Below are 15,460 nucleotides of genomic sequence, written 5' to 3' on the forward strand. Positions count from 1 at the left end.
AGAAGAGTACTAATAAATTACAAAAGTTTAATATGTGGGTACACGTAAGCGATTTTTTTTCACGTTTCTCTTTAATGCAGAAATGCTACTAGAGCATCTATATGCATTTCTGCATAAAAAAAAAATCCGAAAAAAATGTCGCAAACGTTTTTTAGGGGGGTTTGGACTGGATATTTTAAAACTAGAGATCGCATATAAAAGTCAATGAGAAAAAAATATGTTTTTCTACTTGGCTTGCATTTGGTGTTAGGGGGAAACGGTTTCTCATTGTGTGACTTATTTACATAAAGCAGCGCCAAGGGGGTTATTTGAAAATAATACTTTAAAATAAGCAAAGGAATTAAATCTGCTGAACGTGAGACTAGCACTAGCGACCCTAAGGGAAATAATATTTGATGGGGCCTCTTTAATGAGTAATATTAGTTGTGTTTTTGCACCCACTTTTCAGCAAGGTCCAGCAACAATTGTTACGAATTTTTATGTTTGGCCTAGGGGAAATTGAGCGAAAATGAAAGTTGAACTTGCAAGCATTACTGTATAAATTTTAAAGTAGCTGGCAAACGTGGCAAGTACAAGTCCTTTTTAAAAGTCTGTTAAACTCAAGAATTTCCTAAAGATATTGCAGTAGCAATTACACTTTGCATGAAAAGTGGCTTTGAGCAGCTTTTTGTTCTGAAAATCAAACCCAAAAACTACTTTTTGTCTGTTTACACGGTGAATGCAGGCAAGTCCACTTTAAACTATGTTATCAGACATATTTATGCTTACAAAATTAATGACCTGAAAAATTTACTAAGCCCGGCAAGATAAGTCATAAAATGTCTAGTACATTAATAATTAAATACTCCATATCAGTAGAATAAATTAATTACACATATTTTTCATATTTACTCGACATTTTTATAATTTTATACATTCTCCAAAAAACGCGTCACACGGCAACACTCGATTGGTTTGACAGCACTTGCAGCACTTGAAAATTGCTAGTGCAGCACGAGCAAGTTGAAATTATTTCTCGAAGGCGATTTGCGTAATTTCAATTGCAGTTACGCCTTGCAATTTTTATTTCCGAAAGTGATTTCTGCAAATCTACAAAAAGAACTTTCTCGACAGTTTACACGAGAAAGTAGACTTTCGATTTCGCCAGCAAAATGCGTAGATAAGGCGTTTGCATTGCCACGTTTAACCGCACCTTTACTGGCAACAATTTGCAAGTACGAAATACAGCTGATGGCATGTTGCTGGATGCAATACATAAGCTCTGATCCAGTACTCCATGAACTTACAGGTTTTTATACGAACTTGCAGGAAGTTACAGGAAAAATAATCCCGTACTCCAAATTCCTCCAAAACCCTGTAAGTGAGAGCGAATTTTGGAGAGTTGTGTAGAGAATGAACCCGAACTTTTTCTTCTGGTAAAATCAAGAAAAGTGTCAAGCAATCACTGGTTGACATTTTTACAGGAAAAATGCTTTTTTTGTTCCTGTACATTTTGTTGTTACTCACTATTTACTGTCACTTCAGAGAGAAATTTTGCTGTTTGACAATAGGTTTGTTCGTCGAAAATCCAGCAAGAATTATCCAACACTCAAAATATCAGAGAGTAAGAAAAAATTCTCTCAAATTCTCTCTCATGTTGAGAAAATTGCAAATTTCTGCACGAACGCAAATTTGCAGGAATTTGCAAGTTTCTCTGCCAGCTGGCGTCCACGGTTGCATTTCAAACATACAAAATTTGTATAGAATTTTTAAAATTCTTTCGGATGGCCAAAAACAGGATATACATGTATATTTCTTGTTGTTCTGACTTTCTTTAACATACATTTCAATTTCTTCATCGTACTAGCTGTCGGGTTTCTTAAATCGACTCTGGTTGAAATTGCATTCCGATTGCGAATACCATTTTTTCAGCCGAATTAAGTTCAAATCATTGGAATTAACTAAATTAATTATATCAACAATTATTTGCTTCCTTTTTTCATAAAAAAATCGCTCGTGTTTATAAATTTTTAAATTTAACGAACTAATTTATTCAAATTATTGTAGACAAAAATGCAACCATGCACCACAACCACATGTATTTCGTGTTTGCAAATTCTTGCTGGCAAAATTTTTTCCAGCAAGAATTTGCAACTTCTCTGCAAGAGAACTGTCACTTTGCTCTCACAATTTTTGAGTGTTAGGTCGTGGTTATGCAGACAAACTTTTGTTTGCCAAATTAAATGGCGGCTGCTTAGTTTGCTCGGAGGTGGTTATGTCGAGTTTGGTACAGGGTTGCACGTTCATTATGGTTTTCATAGCTATTGGCAACACGAAATGAGAATTTCAGATTTACATAACGCGCACAATTAATATATATTTTTTTGATATTGCATAGGCAATTAACTGTGCCCTAATCTTTGAAGCTCCTACAGCATAAATACAGTTTTCTGGCTTTCGGTATCATGGCAATTTTTGTGTATAGCAACAATTGTCTAAAATTTTTGTATATGGCAACACCGAATTTGCTGCAGTTTGACCAAACAAAATTAGTTTGCTGTGAGAGTCGCCAAACTCGCTCTCTCCGAGTTTGCTGCAACAACAATTGCACGCAGTTTGCCAAACAAAATTTCTGCATAACACCGACCTTAGATAATTTTTTGGTCTGCACGAACGCGATTTGGGCAAAAATCGTGATAATTCGTACAAATTCGTACAAATTTTTTGCTCGACGAACAAACCTATTTTTACAGGATTTTACACGAAAAGTATTGGATCAGAGCTAAAAATACTTTTATTGGGTAATTTCTGCGCATAAACAACCGATTTATCAGCTGTTTATGAAACTTGAAAAATATTACAGGTTTTGCATTCACATACTTTCTTGGATATTTTTTCTATTAGTGAATTCTCAGAAATTGTGTTACTGGTGAGTTCCTGGCAAGTTAATGGATATTTTTTACATGAACAAACCTGTTGTCTGGCTTTACTTTTGTTATGCGAATACTCGGAAGTGAAACCCATTATTTGCAATCTCTGTTTAAAAACTTTGTAACACACATACGAACATATGTACGCACAATGCAATGGAAATATTTTAATTGGGCTTTTTATAAATTACCTTAGTATCTCCCAGATCATCTGCCGTTGTCTGTATGTTATAAGTTCTCCGTTTACGTTGCCCTTTTACATGTGGAGACGAACTGCGTCTGTCTGTGTTGTAACTCCTAGATGCGATGCTGGTTTTACCTTTTCGAAACGATTTTTTCTTTGTTGGGCAGGTGTGCGCTGTGGTATCTGTGTATTTAGCGTTGATATTTTGCAACAAATCCGAGTTACTTCCTGTCGGTGTCAATATTGACGACGACGCTGACGAAGAGTACGACGATGTGGAGCTAACGGAAGTACTTTTATGCCTACTTACATGTACCCAAGGCCAGGGTAACGATGCTTGTGATTCCGAAACCTGTGGAGTCACCAAATTCGCCCAACAACTATTACAATCAAGATTAATGCTTTTAATACTGCTAATACAATCGTGTTGATTGATAAGAGTGACGTCTGAAACTGGCTCAACAATTTTTGGTGATGTTGATGGTGCTTGATGTTGCTTGAGCTGAGTTTTAGCTCTGTGCGAAGAAAGAGCAATCGAATTGTCAGCAGAGGACGCGTCGCAATTATTATTATTATTAGATGATGGTGTACAACTGCTGTTGGCATCTAATATTATGGTATTATTATTATTAACCAAATCTTCGACATTCATTAAACAGTTATCAACTTTAGCCACTTTTTGGTTTGGCAAAGGTGGTGCGATAAGATCTAGATAAATTGGGTTCGTTGAATCAGAATCTAAAAGACTTTTATTTTTTGTAGTGATATTTCTCTTATTATTCTTCTTATTATTCAAGAACGTGTGCTGTTGTTGACTATGGTGGTAACGATGCTGATAGAACTTCTTGCGATTTGAAAGTGATGTAGTTGGGATATTGTATAGCGTGTGTGAATGTGATTTTTTAACACTTTTGTTATTTAAATCACACTGTTTGGGTGTTTGTAGCGATTTAACGCTGTCGCTACTGTTATAACTGTTCCCTTTATAATACCTCATTTTTGGTGACTCGTTTTGTACAATATCCGTGTTCATTTTGGAAATAGATGAGTTGGTCTTTAAAAAATTGTTTTGATTTTGACTCTTAGAAGTTGTTGCATTTGTTAGTGTTATGATTTTCATGTTGCCTGCAACCATTTCAATCTGAACTGATATCAATTAAATAAGAAACTAAACAAAGCTAACTCATTCGGGTTTAAAACCAAAAAGCGAATGTATGTAAATTGTGAACGCCTATATTACGAATATCGCCCAGTTGCTGAGGGTTTCCTGAAATTTAAAAACCCATTTAGTAGGCGCACCTTTTTTAAGAGCTTAGCTTTTCATTTTGAGTATTTTTTTTATCGAAAACATCTCTATCTGAAACGAAATAATAATAAAAAGCGATCTGATATAAAAGTGGTAATTAAATAGATAGCGCTGGCGCACAAAAGAAAAAAAAGTTGTTCCAAGTTGCATTAATGCAAAGCATCAGCCTCTTTTATTTCTGAACTATAACTGATGGAAAAGTCCAATATGCGCAACCACGTTCAAATGCCGAATTGGAACTTAGTTGCACAAATTGGACATTTCCATCAAATTTGGCTTAGAAATAAAAGAGGCTGATGCTTTGCATTAATGCAACTTGGAACTCAGCCTACATTCAACTTTTCTTTTTTAAGCCAAAAGCTACTGGTAAGGCTTATATAGGTAAATAAATATGTATGTACATATTTTTTATTGCGTAAGCTTTTTTGCATATATAATAATTACATAGGCGCGTATTGATGGTCTAAGTCGTAGGTACCAATTTAAAATTCACTTCTATTCATAGTCGCATTTTAGACTTCTACTAAGTAGCTTTAACTAAGTTTTACGAGTGAGAAAATGCATCGATATATATTATATTTTTATTAAATAATCGGCTCTATTATGGTTGTCGACGTCGACGTCGATGTAATTTTTTCATCCAAAAATAGCCCACGTAAGTCCAACTCCAGCTACTCTGACCACAGTATTTCGCGAGGAACACCTTTACGAGGCTATTTCTGGATAAAAAAAATGACATCAACGTCGACATTGACAGCCATAATAGGGCCGAATATCAAGTTTGATCATCCGTTTATGTAATTTTTGCTTTCATTGTATGTTTATGCAAAAGAAGAAGGTAATTCTTTTCTTGTTAATTGTGTTAAATAGGCAGAACAACCACAGTGCTGCGAAGTCGATGTTTCTCGAAAGCATGCTTTGTAACATACAAACACATTTCTAAATGTTATACACTAATTTACTAAAAAGACAAGTTAAGTTATTAAGTTATCTAAATCAGCAGTCAGAGGGTTAATAAAAAAAAATCGTTTATTATAAAAAATATAAGTTTTCCATTATTATTTTTATTTTATACATATATTGATAATTAATATCGTCGATGAATTTGCGAAACCGCCCATCGACCAGTTGCAAAATGGCCTAAATCGCCGTTGTGGCAAAAATGAAATTTGGTAACCCTGAACTACAGGCATCGAGATTTATGCATAAAAATCGTAAAATCGTTATTAAAAAAAAAGATTTGTAAAATAATAATAACAAAATTATAGATTGGCGCTTACATATATGTTAGTGTTTGGCCGATCTTGTAAAATAATAGCTAGAGAAAATGCAGCCTATTAAGGCAATGCCTTCAGAGAAAACCCGTTTATTCGCTATCCTGTGAAATTATAACGCCGTAAGATAGGCAGGTATGTATGTACATGTCATCTTCAAAAGTGATATAAATCAAAATTTGGCATTTTGGATATTATGCACCAAGAAATTTATACAGATTTTATTTACCTTTTAGCAAAATCTGGAGTGCCCATATGATTAGCATGTTCGAAGAAATTGGTTTTCGCATTTCTGATGAACGTGTATTTTGAGTTTTGCCACCTTCGACGATCGTTGCGATATATCGCACGTTTAATAATATATTTCAAAATTTAAGTTTTGTGGGGAAAAAGCAATCAAAATTTGATCAATTCACGCAATGGAATACCAAAAGACCGTTTTCTCCGGGGGGAAGAGTCGTTGCACTTATACCCTATGCCCGTTTTCCGGTTTTTCCGGGGCCAAGAATCGCTATTCTGCACTTATAGCCCAAGTTTGAAATTTGGATTTATATGGTTTTCTTAGATAATGACCTATACTACCATTACAAGAAAATTAAGAACATTAATAGGGAATTTAGATGAGGCGATTTTTAGTTGAAAGCAACAATCGCCTGATGCAAACGGCATTTCAAGTAATCGCTTTCAATGAAGTTGGTCGGTGCCTACTTTCGTTCAACTAATCGCCTGTGAAAGTTGAATCATATAAATTCCCTATATAAACAAGCAAATCGAAAGTCAACTCCGTTTAGCATGTTGAGGTGCTATCGTTTTGTCGCGGGCTGTACATATAACTGGACCTTCTAACGGGTCTAAAACATCTACATACATACATACTGAACCTACCGTACGAAATGTGTGAGCAAGTCCCGCTTTACATAGCAACCCACCTGCGTGCTTTTCTGACCGACTGGAATTCGGAGTATGCTTATTTAATTTTTAATATCTTCGAAGCGCCAAGCAATCCAATTTATTCTTCCATATCTGCCGCAAACGTCTTTGCTACATGCGTAACACATGTGTACATTTTCAACGCCGGCTTTACTGCACCGGGCTGAAGGAAAGCGGCTTATTAATGACAGGCGGTTTTATTATTAATGCACTCTTGTCCTTTTTACTTTAGTTTGACTACAAATACTTTTTTTCGCGGCTTTAAATATTGTGCAAAATTTATTCTTATGATTTTCCTTGAACCCGTTTTCCTTCTTTCCGCGTGTGACTTTTCCAATTCTATTTGGCAGAGGCGGGTGTTTGCTTCAGAAGCCAGGGTTTCGTGCCGACAACTACGCACCAATAAAACCCTGTTTAGACTAAAGGCTAGAAAACACTATACAAGCAGCTTGACAAACTAAAATTGCCTATACAATATTATCTCTGATCCAGTACTCCATGAACTTACAGGATTTTACACGAACTTGCAGGAAGTTGGAGGAAAAATGTTCCCGTACTCCAAAATCCTGTAAATGAGAGCGACTTTTGGAGAGTTGTGTAGAGAATGAAGTTGCAAGATTTTACCCGAACTTTTTCTTCTGGTAAAATCATGAAAAGTGTCAAGCAATCACTGGTTGACGTTACTCACTTTTTACTCTCCCTTCAGAGAGTAATTTTGCTTTTTGACAGTTTTACAGGATTTTTCACGAAACGTATTGGATCAGAGCTATTATAGACATGAACGAAAGACACAAGATCACGCGGGAAGGAAAGAACGAAAAAAGTTATTTTCTAGCTGCCGAAATCTCGACGCCATCTTTGTTGTAAGAAGTAAACAACGAAGAGAACGGAGAAAACCGCGAAATTGTTGAACGCATGAAAAATCATTTTTATTATGCAAATTCTTCTAAAAATCATGCCGTTGTGTTAAATTATTCTTTATCTTATGTGTACACACGTTGTCACAAGCGAAAATGAAGAAAATTGCAGTAAAAAGCCACCACCAAATTGTAAACAACGAAGAAATGTAAATAAACGGCTAATGTCAAAATCGTTAAACTTTTTTCCTTAATGCGATTCTAACGGGCTACTCTCCTGCCCGCGTGATCTTGTCTTTTTGGTTCATGTATTATAGAAAATATAATTTTTTGCACGATAGGTACATCTGCAATTTTCATTTCGTATTGGCAATAACCATAAAAACCACATCCCGTTTGCAACCCATGCACCAAAAATACAAGATCACGTATTACCCCTGTCAGATATAGTTTATATACGATACTAGCATTGCATACATCATGTCTGGCTTTGTAAGGCCCTGTCTCCACAGGAAAACACTGATGTCGTGATAACCATGTCACAAAATATATTTCCAATGGAGACCGTCTATTTCTCATGGGTTGCAATATATCGTCGCCTTGGTAAAAGATTGTCGTAAGAGCAATTTTGACGATTTTTAGTTTTAGATGCAGTTATACGCTTTTTTTCGATTGGTGTTATCAGTTTTTAGATATCTCCTTTAGTTTCCGAGATATTGACTACAGTTTTTTCGATAATTTAGTAAAAATTTAGTTAGTGATGCAGTCATATTAATATCTTAAAATTGGCGTTCTCCATTTTTGGATATCTTTAGTTTCCGAGATATTGAGTAAAAAGTGTAGTAAAATTAGTAGAAATTTTGATCACATTTTGTCGTATTTCATACAAAGTGGACAAAATTTTACTAAAGAAAATCCTTCAAAAACTCAGAACTAATTAACAATTAACAATAAAAATTAAATAATTTTGTGAACTAGTAATATTTTCAGAGATTTTGGAGAAAATCTATCTTCGCGTTTTTGGGAAATTGCATTCCAAACTTCAATCGCGATTTCTCACAATCTGCCGAAATTACATACGATAATCTTTTACCCAGGCGACGATATGTCAGCGCTTATTGCTGGACTTCTATTACTGGCAATTTGATAGTTTGACAGCCATATTTTCATTTGAAAGAAAGCGTGCTGGTGGTAGCATCGATGAAATTTTGATATTAAATCAAAATAAAAATCTGTTCCCTATTGGATTATTTATGATATTTATGATTCCGTTTTATGAAATTATTTTAACATACTATAGGTACGTGGGTTTAAAATCTCCAGTAAAAACATCCTTCCAGCCTTCGCGAACGCAACTTCAATAATTTACAGGTACGCGAATGCAACTGATATGTGCGACAATCTGTGTAGACATAAAACGTAGAAATACACGATCTTACGGTCTGCGCATACCCTGAAAGTTCCGCGATACGCAGACTTGCCGGGTGGTGTGTTTTGAATATTACCAGAGAACCAAGCTTGGTGTGGCCGCCACTATTCTAATAATGCATCTGGTAGCACTTATGTAGTGACAGGTAATCAGCTGTTATTTCATAACCTGCCCAATCTGTGGGTGTGCGTTTATCTTGAAAAAATATAAAAAACAATTGGTTTCCTAGAAAATTTGAATTGACATGTTAAGATTAGGCTTAAGTAATCGAATATGTGGAGGGGAGCAAATCTTTTCTACATGGAGTCGGCTGGCATCGACGTCGCCAGCATCAGCGGCCCCATCTGCTCTACCCAAATCTACACGCCCTGACGATGAGTACATAGATGAAGCTGTTTATCCAGAAATACAGGACTTATCATTTAGAGCACGCAAAAAACGTGAGTCTGAAAGTTGGCATGAGGAAATTCGACGAGTACCCACTGTCGAAGAGAAGCTTATTAAGATTAATATGCCGCGGTATTACGGATACAAGGTGGTTAAATTGAGCGACTCTAAAGTGCCATATAATTCCCTGCCTGCTATGCAACATTACACCCGTACAATTTATGAAGATATTAAAATTTCTGGCAGCTCATCCGAAGGAGATTTAAGCGGGGGACAGAAGGAGTATCTGGCGTCATTGAAAACTGATCTACAAGATGCGATTGAGTATATCTACGACTATTATGGGTACATATATTATTTTTTAGTATCTGTTCGTATTGTTTGTTCGTATAAATGAAAAAATTACTTTTTCTTAAAGACACGAGTACGGCGATAACTCCAACATAGAACCACAAGAACGAGAAAGGATTTTTGCCCGACTTATTGTTGAACAAGTTAACAGAACTCTTATCAATGTGTTATCCGCCGATTATGTTCATCTTCAAGAAATTGAAACCGATTATACTCCTAGGCATGAAGCTTCATGGTCAGTTGGTGGTATTAAACCACCAAAAAACGTTGTTAAAAGCAAGGAAGGACGCGAATGGCAGAAATACATGGCGAATGATCCTTATAATAGATTTATGCAATATTCAGGCACGCCTTTTCTCGCTATTCGTCATCATAAACAACTTTCTCCCTGGAAAAATGAAACGGAATCGACCAATGCCGATCTAGCAAAAACCATACCTCGATTCAACTACGATCCACGTACTCTTGGATACGTTTCTGGACATCAGCATTTGACAAATATACCAGGTAGATCTGCAGAGATTGCGTTTCAATACTAAGACTTAATTCTTTAACTTTTTCAGGTTTTTGGCCCGGTTCCACAAATCTATTTGGAAATATTTCTTATCAATCGCGAGCTTTTCTACAAATAAGGCCTGATACATATGGAGTTGAGGATTTCAAAGAAGCTTTGCATGCTCATGCCATTCAGAGCAGCTATTCTTGGCTATTGGCACAAGCTTGTTACAACGGTTTCAATACTTTTAATGAACTTACCTATCCAATGAATACACAAACGGTGCTGACTAATGGGCGGGATTGGTCATTTTACGAATACCAATTAAATACATTACTAGTGCATTCAAATCATGTTGATGATAATCCGCGAGTAAACTTCTGCCGTGGTACGCCGGAATTGCAACTGTATAGTGAAATAAGTGACACTGGTAAAGTTGTCGATTTAAATGAAGATGTACTAAGGCACCTAATACGCTTTTACGTGAACGTCCCAGTAGTACAACGCTCTGAAAACGAGCTACACCCTTATTTGGGGCCAGATGTGAAGTATGTGGCCGATTATAAAAATGACGAGCAGCGACAATTTTTGGAACGTGTATTTAAGAACTTAATGTCAAATCGACCTCGTCATTTACCCCTTCCAGAAATCTACCTTTGGGAAAAGATCTATAAAATTGATAATAAAACTAGACAGATGGAAGCTAAACGTCGCTTCTTTGAGTTAGATATTAATCCTTGGGCTCGCAAATTGGATCAACATCAAAAGGAATATATACCACGAGCATTGCGCCCGGAGGGACCCAAGAGCAAAAAGAAGTGGAAACCAACTTTTTATCCATAGTTATGTGATAATTATGAAAAAATCAGTTGGTGTTGATTTAAATTTAAATAATAAAAATTGTCGAAAAATCATATTGCTACATATTGTGCCATTATACATGCATATATCGCTCGTTTAATAATATAACGAAGTATTTCAAAATTTAAATTTTGTGGGAAAAGGCAATCAATGTTTTATCAATTCATATAGTTGGTATACAAAAAGACCGATGGGAAAACACATATCTTCGCCATATTTGGGAAGTTTGGTTATCTGTTAGACTGAACATATAGTACTACTCATCAAGTTTATTAATTACATAACGAAATCTCCAAAAACGTAAATTTTGATTTACATCTCTATATTATTAAACGTGCGATGTATATTTTTAACCGACTTCACAAAAAGGAGAAAGGTTATCAATCCGTCGGAATATATATATACACAAATATATATATATAAATATATATATATACAAATATATATATATTAATATATATATATATATATTATGTATGTTACCGCATAACTTCGGACCACGTTAACCGATTTCTAAAATTCTAAAATTTTTTAAATGAAAGACGTTTAATTTGGTTTAAATCCGATCATCGGATCATGAAGAAATTAACGATACTCTTAACTTTTTATATGAGAATTGAAGTCGGTTTTGTTTTTTGCTTAAAAATTACTTGTATGTATTACTATTTATTTTGCTCAAACAACCCAATAAACATTGGGCTTGGTTAACAATTCGGAAATGAACAACAAATTTTTTTTCGATAAGGAATATGGAATTGGTTAGTATTCGATTCGAGAATTAGGCCATTCTCCAGCAAAACGGAACCTTGGTTATCCCATGTAAATATTTTACCTTCGTTATGAATTCAAAATCCAGCCCATATCGAATTGAAATTCTAATGAGAGTGAAGAGAGTTTTCGGCACCTCTATTCCAGCAGGAGCAAAACTTTTAGCCCCTTACTGTGACTGGCAAACATCTACATCGAATGTACTCGACTCTGGATACCAAAGTTTGAACTATCGTCAATAAAGGAGAAAATGGAAGCGGTTTTAGTGAAAAGCCGAAGGAAATCAGAGTCCGTAGAACAACTTCTGAGATACTTCGCCGACCTAAACGGGGTTAGATCGCCGAAACCACAGCCCTTGATCGGGTAAAACCCGAGTCATTCCGGTACGTAGAACCGGCTGTCGTGGGAATGGATAGAACCACAATAGCCCAACTTCGCTTTGGCTACTGCAGCAGGTTAAACTCATACCTGAGCAGACTAAACACGGATATGTCAAATGAGTGTCCGGCATGCGGAGAGACTCCCCACGACTCGAAACATCTCTTCGCATGCCCGGAAAACCCGACAACCCTAGCGGCTTTGTCCCTATGGACCGACCCAATGGAGGCTGCACGCTTCTTAGGGCTGCCGTTAGTGGAACTTGACGACAACGACTGAGATATCAACCGATCTGGGCGGGGTTGTTGTAGTCGCTACAACAAAAACAACAACACAACAACAGAGTCCGTAGAATTAATTGTTGGCAACGCGGCAATAAAACAAGTCTGCATATCACTAGGAATGCTTATTGACAACAGGTTAAGCTTCCGGCAACATGCGGAATATGCTACACATAAGGCATCGCAAGCTAGCAGTTCTTATCCAGAATGCTCCCTAATTTTGGCGGTCTAAGAAATAGTAAAACGTTTCTGCTGTCGAACCTCTGACGATGCGGCACATTTTATTGCAGAAATGATTCCGTTGGACATTCTCACGGTTGAAACAAAGAGGTTTTAGGCAAAAATCGTTCTACTTCTGAACTAAGGTTGAATTTGAGTTCCCAATTCAAAAGCCTTCAGAACTTTTCTCAGTTGCTCTCCCTGAGAGAAAAACACAACAACCACATGACAGAAAAGCTCTCAACTAGAACGGTAAATACAAGTCATACAGCCCGAAAATCGTCCCGCGATTGCAACCAAAGTATGGGGAACTGGGGGGACATGGGGGTATAGAAGATACACCCACAAATTTGGTCGCGACGACAGCAATACGTGTTCAGCATGCGACGCCCAGGAGTACCTAAAGTATGCGTTGCTCGAATGACCACGCTTGGAAAATGAGAGAAGCAGACTGTAGCTGCAGGAGAATATCTGAAGCCAAATAGTATTGGACATGCGATGATAAAATCCGAAACCGTGTGGAATGTAATATGCGATGCAGTTGTAAACATACAACGAAAGCTGCGTTACTTCCGAGGCTGAAAGTATCGATAACGAGTGAGCAACAGTAGGGGAGTAGTACTAAATCGCTTTCTCATATAACAACGTACTATAAAAAAAAAATATTTATAATTCAACAGAATTGGTACTATACGCTAACCCTGAAGATCATTGCATTTACTGAAATTACATCCGGAGTAAAAATTATCCTACACTCAGTGGCGGAATTACCATAAAGGCAATATACATAGGCAGGTGCCTAGGGCGGCAAAATTTAGGGGCGGCAAAATTTGCGTTGAAAGAACTTTGTTGATGATGGCTTCATTTAAAAGTTGAAAACCTTTACCCAAGGCAAATTCCACTTTTTCATCTTAAATTTGGGGTATTCACAACGGTGTCGTACGTGTCGCATTTAACCGAAAACCAAGTGATCTCAGCTGTAGGATTTTTTTTGGCAATCAGCTGTTAGTGTTTTTTTTATTAAGGAAGTTGTACGACTGTATAAAATCTTTCGAATAAAACGAGATATTATTTTGTTTTTCCATTTTTATTGTGCTATTTCACCGCAATCGAAATTTTATACTTTATAACTTATCCTAAATTATAGTACTGTTATTTCAATAACTTAGTATTTGCCCTCTGTTGTTTTATATGTAATTTAGCTTGCTGTTTGGTCTTATTGTTTTATACATCTAAACCACTGCACCAAATTTAAATTTGTGTTTTTTACAACCATAATTGTTTATGAATTTGTTTTTTTCTTTCGGTTTTTAGTTGATTGTTAAATTTCTTTTTTACATTGTTCCAATTTTGAGATTCTTTAACTTTTGATTAGCTTGTGAACTTTTCTTTAGTTTTATACTGTAAGTGTTTGCTTTTTAAATAACTACATATTTACTTTTAGAGTTCTTGTATTTTGTTGTTTTTATAATCGCCTTCTATAAGAGGTTTGGTGTTGAATTATTTTCTTAAATTTATGCTTATTCTTAGTTCATAAAAACAATTTGTTAAACTTACATATTTATGTGGCCGTGATTTTGGGTCAGATGTTTTAAATACATATAACTCGTAAAAAATTCTGTTATTAAATTTATTGTGTGGAATGCTAACAAATTAAAAAATTTATGTAATTTTCAAATTAGCATACATACATGCACGAATACATATGTATTTACATATGCATAGAGTTAGAAAGATACTAATATAAATGATAGGCAGCGACTTCACTCCTTCTCCGCGGCTTCTAACTTTAATTCTGTCAGAAGTCATGAAGTGCTATCGCCGGGCAAGCCTAGGCCTACAATCCTCAAACGTCTTCTGCACAACACTCCTCATAGAAGCAAACACTTCGGTGCTGTGCCCGGTTGTTTAGTTGCATAAATCTTTCTTAAATCTCTTTTCAAAAATTAAGGGTTTGCCTTGTCAGTAACCAGTCCGTGGAACTCGATCTTCTTTTATAGAATTATTGTACCAGTTCTAAGATAGGAGCATTCGAAAAGAGCTACCTAGGGTTTAGGTCAGAGTTGGCCAGCGAGAGCTTTCATTTTGTGCCTGCCCTATATAAATTGTGCAGATAGCTTTTGAAAGCTTTGGCACGCGGGCCTATGAAGAGGCCCACTATGGTTTAGGTGACAACAAACTCGGGTAGGATTTTCCTATAAAAAAAAATCCTTGAGAAAAGGATTGCAAATTGTCGGCGCAGCATTAAATAATACACAAATATTTTTAAGATATGCTGCTCTCCGGTTTACATAAGAGGCTGACAATGAATGCTCTAATTTTGCCTAAAAAATCATCTGCAAAAAAAAATTAAAAAAATTACAGAAATTGAAGCAAAACTTATGGGGATATTTGAATGATCTAGGCGGCCATAAGTCAATTTTTCAAAATTTGAAGAAAATTTAAAAAAGTAGTCACATTCGATAAAAAATCATTCCCAGTGCGCAACGAACGTTCGCCGTTGACCGGAATCAGAATAAATATGTATTTTCATAGAGGAGGTAATGGCGCAATCAAGTGTTACATTTTTTTTTACTCTTTTAAACAAGCAAAAGTTGAATTTAAAAGTTTAAAAATACCGGTTTTCAAAGAGAATCCTTTTTGCAATGGTTGTCGATTTGGGATTGCCGTAGTTCTAACCCTGGTTGGAACTTTTCTTTACCATTAAACAAAGTTCGGCCAAATGGAAGAAAATAAACTTTTTCGAAAGTTCAAAATTTCACAATTCACCGGAGTTTTCCAAATTAACTTTTTTAATATCTTAAAAATTATTAGAGTTATTAAAATCGTT

General features: G+C 35.9%; 2 protein-coding genes across 2 annotated transcripts; one reads left to right on the forward strand and one right to left on the reverse strand.

The window, feature by feature from the left end:
• Positions 1-2,747: 2,747 nt before the first annotated feature.
• Positions 2,748-6,942, reverse strand: LOC118754753 (putative uncharacterized protein DDB_G0282133). Its single transcript, XM_036489640.1, has 2 exons — positions 6,603-6,942; positions 2,748-4,450 (listed from the first exon to the last, which is right to left on the reverse strand). The coding sequence occupies exon 2, from the start codon at positions 4,226-4,228 to the stop codon at positions 3,077-3,079; it is 1,152 nt and encodes a 383-aa protein (XP_036345533.1). The 5' UTR covers positions 4,229-4,450; positions 6,603-6,942; the 3' UTR covers positions 2,748-3,076.
• A 2,126-nt stretch (positions 6,943-9,068) lies between these two features.
• LOC118754754 (28S ribosomal protein S30, mitochondrial-like) lies at positions 9,069-11,047 on the forward strand. The gene is made up of 3 exons (XM_036489641.1): positions 9,069-9,621; positions 9,695-10,134; positions 10,191-11,047. Exons 1-3 carry the CDS (start codon positions 9,134-9,136, stop codon positions 10,964-10,966), a joined length of 1,704 nt encoding a protein of 567 aa, XP_036345534.1. The 5' UTR covers positions 9,069-9,133; the 3' UTR covers positions 10,967-11,047.
• The last annotated feature ends 4,413 nt before the right edge of the window (positions 11,048-15,460 follow it).

The sequence above is a fragment of the Rhagoletis pomonella genome, unplaced genomic scaffold, assembly GCF_013731165.1.
Source record: "Rhagoletis pomonella isolate Grant_MI unplaced genomic scaffold, Rhpom_1.0 Rhpom_scaffold_04556, whole genome shotgun sequence".
In the NCBI taxonomy this organism is placed as follows: Eukaryota; Metazoa; Arthropoda; class Insecta; order Diptera; family Tephritidae; genus Rhagoletis; species Rhagoletis pomonella.

Bases quoted from the DNA above. Each gene is read 5' to 3' on its own strand.
- LOC118754754 (XM_036489641.1), top strand. From the start codon at position 9,134: ATGTTAAGATTAGGCTTAAGTAATCGAATATGTGGAGGGGAGCAAATC. The intron at 9,622-9,694 runs GTACATATATTA...TTTTTCTTAAAG, and splicing joins TATATCTACGACTATTATGG to ACACGAGTACGGCGATAACT. The intron at 10,135-10,190 runs GTAGATCTGCAG...TAACTTTTTCAG, and splicing joins GCATTTGACAAATATACCAG to GTTTTTGGCCCGGTTCCACA.
- LOC118754753 (XM_036489640.1), bottom strand. From the start codon at position 4,228: ATGGTTGCAGGCAACATGAAAATCATAACACTAACAAATGCAACAACT.